Consider the following 5,873-nt stretch of genomic DNA (forward strand, 5'->3'; position numbering starts at 1 on the left):
AAAATAATCTGTTTTCCTTTTTAAAGACCTGGTTCTGGCTCTGATTTAAATTATTTTCCTCTCTATTTCTCTCTTTCATGAATTACAATCACTTGGAAAAACCTTAATGTGACCATGAGCTTTTAAACCTATACAGTATGATGTTTATACAAATGTGACTCCCCTCAGGGTCCCATTCAGGAACAACGCAAAGAGATTGCAGCAGTGATTCAGCGCTGCTATAAAAGATATAAGCAGGTAAGAGTTTACAACACACAACTAGCATCAACTCATAACAATTGGATTTTCATTTAGATTCTCTCTGATTTGCACTGAAATCTATCTTATGAATTAGCAGCAGATTTCAGTCAATTCCTTTTTAACGGCAGTAACTTTAATCTATAACGATCATGTGCCTCTATATTGAAGTTGGAAGCATCAAAGGTGTTTACATCATAAATTCTGTTTAGTGTAGGTTTTATTCACACTCAAGTCAGTTTTATCACACTTTATTGCTTTTGCTTCAGGCAGCTTAAAATGATATATTATGGACATTTATTAACAAAACTATTAAATGTACAAGCTCGTAAACTGTGATCAGTCTCTGTGTCATGATTTGAGATTGCAGAGGGAAACATTGTCATGTCAAACATATCAATTCAAAATGTGCTTATACGTTTCACAAGCAGCTTTAGCAGATTCTGAGCACGTGAAAATGAATGATTGTTCCCGAAAACATCTTTTACAAACATGCTTTTAAGGGACACACATGTCTGGTTTAGGCTAGGATTGTATATTTACTGTACTGCATATATCATTTGAATTCAGTGCATTATCAGGGGATCATTGAGTTTATTAGTATATCTAATCTAATGTATTATCAGGATTTAGCTGTTATCTTTTCCATTGATTTGGAAGTGAGATTCTGATACCTGTGAATTCAGGATTCAACATTACAAAAGGTCAATATTTTGTGATGGAAGAGGTCTTAACGCACTGCTGTTTTTCTCTCCCAGTATGCACTTTATAAGAGGATGACCCTGGCAGCCATCCTGATCCAGAGTCGTTTCCGGAGTTTCCATGAGCAGAGGAAGTTCCAACAGAGTCGCAGAGCAGCGGTCCTCATCCAGCAATACTACCGCTCTTATAGACACTCCCTCAGGTACTTCACAACTTCACACGCACACACAAAGGGTATATATAAACAGTTTTTTTCTTACACCTGTTTTTTGCCTACAGCAGCCCCCTAACAAAAAAACAGAACCAGGCTGCTCGCAAGATCCTGAGGTTCCTGCTCCGATGCCGCCACAGGTGAGGCCTACATTTCTTTACACACCCGTCCACACACATCCAAGGACACACAACCATACACATTACCCACACACACTTACAGCCCACTGCCACACGTGCCCTTCCTACATTGGTGCTAATACATTGGTGTTGTTTTACTGTTCCTGTGAAGCCCCTTGATGGACCATAGGCCTCTGAAACGGGTGAGTCCTCTTCCTCTCTCTTGTCTCTCTCCCTCTCTCCCGGTGGCTGATGCCTGTTTGCATGTCAGCGGAGGGAGGGGGAGAGGAGATCCTGGATTATCAACCTTTCCTCTCGCTCTCTCTCGCTCTCTTCTTCCCTCCCTATCTCCCTGTCTTTCTCGCTCTCTGTCTCTCACTCCGAGGACTGCTGAATGATGTCGGTACTGCATGACTGACAGATAGATAGAGGGGCGATTCTTGCATATGGTCTTCATGAGGCATGTTCTAAATGACACCACTAGGGGAGTTTAAGTGTCTTGCTTGGCCTGCCAGTCTTTTTTTTGTGCCTTGATGGGTGGGGAGGATAACAAGATGGACGGGGTTTGTGGGTGTGCGTGTGTGTAGGGCAGAAATTGCAGGGGGTTTGATGAATAACTTTTCCTGTTGCTCTGAGTATGTCAGTGAAAGAGGACACAGTTACACACACAAAGTAAACCCTCTCTGAGTGTGTCTCTAATGTGTGTCTGTTTTTTTCTCCAGGGCCAAAGAGCAGAGAAAGGCCAGGGGTCCTGAGAGCCCACCGCCAGGCCCTACACACAGCCCCCTCAGCCTGTGAGCAATCTATAAACCCTCCCCTCCCTCCATCTTCTCCTTTTTCCTTTCATCCATCCTCCCTAAAAGAACTCCTTCCCTTTTTCCATACCCCAAACCCTTCTCCTGCCCTTTTCTCTCTCACCTCCCCCCTCCCCTTCTCTCTCACCCTCTCTCCCCCTCTTATCCCAAGAGGGGAAAAAACTCTTCCCAGACAGACTGAGGACAGGATAGGTGTCCATCATGGCAGCTCAGACAGACAGACTGCTGGGTAGAGCCCAGGGACCTGGCTCTGCCCACAGCACTGATCCTCCTCCACAGTTTCACTGGGAGGCCATCACATTAACCTCATGGCATTCTTTGCACTCTTCATGGGTATGTTTCTTTGCAAGAGCAAGTGGACGAGTCAGACGAGAGGACACGAGGAAGCACCTGACGCCGACCTCCTGCCACTCATGGCAGCGACTGGATGTGCTGAAAGGTTCTGGTGAAGAACAACTGGCTCGAGATGAAGGCTATTTTGACATGCAGAAAATATACAAAACCTTTTGCGTTTTGTATCCTAACAGTGATCCATGAAAGAATAAGAAAACATAAACCAAAAAACTCACTTCTATGTTGCATTTGCATGCAAGGTTTTTTCGCTTATTCCTCCTCTCCATCATCCTGAAGAGCTATAGTGGCAAATCATTCGGCTGATTCAGTATATCACAAAACCACCAACCACTCTGACTCACAGGCTTACAAACCTATTAATCAGTCACCCGATCAAAAGGGGAGGAACTGCACTTGAATGTAAGAGGGGCATTGTTAGATAAGGGTTGGGGTCTGAATAACGATGTCTTAATTTGTTACATGGACTTTGTATGGAGTCGTTCTCAGAGGCAGCACTTTGCTCGCCTGACGTGGTGTGTCCGTGTTTGTTCAATTCAATGCATGTGTTTGAGCTACGAGCTCCTGCATGCTTGCCAAACTGCTTTAGTGTTGTTTCTTTTGTATTTCTATGTGTAGTTGTGTCTCACTTACGTCCTCATCAACTTATCCTTGCCCTGTGTAATGTGAACTGTGTAAGGACAAATGACTTATTTTGGGTGCTTTTTTTTACTCTATTTATTTAAGGGTCTAATTATTTATTTAATTGGCTCAAGAGTGGTTTAGCTTGAGACTGGTTTTCCCCCCTTGTGTGGTAAAATATGACATGTTCCAATGGTTAAATGTCTCTGTTAGTTTGTTCTTTGCGTGAACCTCTAAATCCTAACTGTGGTTTTGAGGAGAGAGTCACATACCATTGCCTTGACTTCTTCTTGACTCTGAGAGGTCTCTATGCTTGCTCTGTACAGGACATGGGTCCTATACCTGCCCCTATACAGGGCATTGGTCCCCATATTAGCCCATACGGGCGATCAAATCCATATTTTGGACTATTGCATATTCCTGTATATAAACTGACGAGGTAAGGGGATACGAGGACCCTGAAACTTTTTCATAAGAGGACTGTATTTAAGATTATAAATTATTTTACTCCCATAATGAGAACTTAAGACAGAGACCTGGGTACACAGGATGGCTGTATTGCTTGTAAATAATGTAGATATTACAAACGGAGTAATGTGCATGAGATTTAAGACCAAGAAACAGCAAAAAGAACACGTTAGTGGTTATGGACTGTGAGAGGATTTTAACTGCTTCACTTTAAGAGTATCCAGTATAAGTGTTACTGAAAAGAACATTTTGTTAAAGCATGCAACTGAAAAATCTAATGTTAGAATTATAAGTGGGAAAACAAAGTTAGCTGAAACAATGATCTTTCAGACAAAACATTTACACTTTGTGCTTTTGTTTTTTGGCTAGCAAAAATTAAACCCTTTTTGCCAGTAGTGCCAATTATTATGAATGCTATTTTGCCTAACAATATGTTACGTTGGGGAAACCAACACCCAAAAGATATCAGTAAGATCCACAGAGGCAACACACACAGACAATAAACAGTAGAAGAGACCTAGTTCTAGCTCAACCGTAGACCCCCTACAAGTTCTGAGGTTTGTCGAACGTGTAGACGATGCAAGAATGAAAATGAAATACTAACGGTGATGAAGACGACGTTGGTTGTTTTAATATGAATGCAATGAATGATGATCCAAAAAAGGGAAGAGGGCGCTACATTCTTTACAATGTGGTTGTGCTTCAGCAACATACTAGCTTTTATTAAGACCATTAATCACACCTACAGCGGATCCAGCCTGGCCTCCAGTCAAAGCTTTCCATCTACAAACAGAATGTCTCCTCCCCACTTTTTACATATCATTTGAATAATTTTTCCTTTCTCCTCATTGTCACTGCCATTCTTGTACGACGTGTACTTTAGACTTCTGGAAAGCTCTGTTTAGAAAGTGCCTGCTCAATAACAGAAAAGTGCAAGCTAATATCAGGAAATATCTACTGTATGTCCTCCAAAAGGTTGCCAGTTACCTGTTTATTTTCCTAAATTGTGTGTTAAAAATGAACTTGACAGTGTTAAACTTGATCCGAGTCTAAGTTAGAAACTCTAATTTGTTAGTGGTATGAATGGATGCTCATGGCCTGATTGATGCTATGTGTTGCTTTATGAGACAAAACAGTAATTACAGTATCACTTTATGCCCCACTTGTGTGTCAGTTTTGCAGTATTAGAACAAGAAACCCATAGAATTTAGCGTCTGTGTATGAAAGGCACTGTCAACGAGTCTTTTCAATGTCTCAGTATCGCTGCTGGGAGGAAGATGTGTTTTTCATGCACTTTGTCTGTTTTTCCTCAAAAGTGTTCTTGCAGCATTTAAACGAAAGTAACAGTTTTCCAGAGGACAAAATAGCTGTCATACACACTTTCTTTCCTCCTTTGTCTTTTCTCTTTCACTCACTCTGTCACACAGATGTGCATGCACACACCTAAACACATACATACACAAATCTACACATTCAGACACAAAAAAAAGTGCCACACTCTTTCTCTCTGTGCTTATGTCTATGGGAACAATTAAATCTCTCCCTTAGATTTTACTCAGGGTTAAAGAACAGGGAGATGGTATGTGGAGTATAATGATCGCTGACACAGAGTTGTACTACTGCTGATGACTGTGTACATTTGTGTATGCATATGTATGTGTACATATTTGTGTATGTTAGGGATACTCCAGTTGTTAATTCAATAATCACTATCTTCAAATTACTATTCAAATCATGCTCTTGATTGAGGCACTCCTTATGATATTCCAGTCTCATGCTGTGAAGCAGCAAATGTGACCTGTTTGCTTCATCCAGGCTGTGTTTGCATCACTTTTTCTACAAGAAAAAAAAAAATCTCCAAATCCCGTATTTTATGGGACTGTGTTTGAATATAAACTAAATTCAAAGCAAGTAAAAAGTGGTATTTCTATTTATACTTCTTGTCTTAAACGCACAAGATTCTTAATACAAACGATTCTTAAAATAATGCAAAAATAGGTAACGGCCACGTATCACCTCCATTTTCTTAATTTAAAAAAAAGGTTGTAAGAGATAGTATATGAAAGATTTACAATTGGGCAATCTCTATTATGTGTGTTTCACATGTTTTCTGAATTTTCATTGTACTGAGAGACAGCCACGGTCAGGACAGCGCTGTCAGGAGCTTTCATGCTACGGTATCACTTGAACCTCAAACTGCCCCTCCTCTCACATCAGCACAATTGAAGTCACAAAGAACACTGCTTCAGACTCCTTTATATATTGTATGCACACACAGACAAATAATACACACACACACACTCCAACAGCCAAATGCTTGCGCTTATTAACAGACACACACACACACAC

The 5,873-nt window shown here is 40.9% G+C and overlaps 1 protein-coding gene across 1 annotated transcript in view; it reads left to right on the plus strand.

The window, feature by feature from the left end:
- LOC118328106 (calmodulin-binding transcription activator 1-like) overlaps window positions 1-5,861 on the plus strand; it is a 47,568-nt gene extending 41,707 nt beyond the window's left edge. Inside the window, exons 19-23 of the mRNA XM_035661711.1 lie at window positions 169-237; window positions 996-1,141; window positions 1,219-1,290; window positions 1,442-1,472; window positions 1,992-5,861. Of these exons, the coding sequence (XP_035517604.1) occupies window positions 169-237; window positions 996-1,141; window positions 1,219-1,290; window positions 1,442-1,472; window positions 1,992-2,024 (351 nt within the window). The 3' untranslated portion in view covers window positions 2,025-5,861. The remainder of the gene's footprint in view (window positions 1-168; window positions 238-995; window positions 1,142-1,218; window positions 1,291-1,441; window positions 1,473-1,991) is intronic.
- The last annotated feature ends 12 nt before the right edge of the window (window positions 5,862-5,873 follow it).

The sequence above is a fragment of the Morone saxatilis genome, unplaced genomic scaffold (assembly GCF_004916995.1).
Source record: "Morone saxatilis isolate NCDOM2014 unplaced genomic scaffold, NCSU_SB_2.0 Contig18, whole genome shotgun sequence".
Classification (NCBI taxonomy): domain Eukaryota; kingdom Metazoa; phylum Chordata; class Actinopteri; family Moronidae; genus Morone; species Morone saxatilis.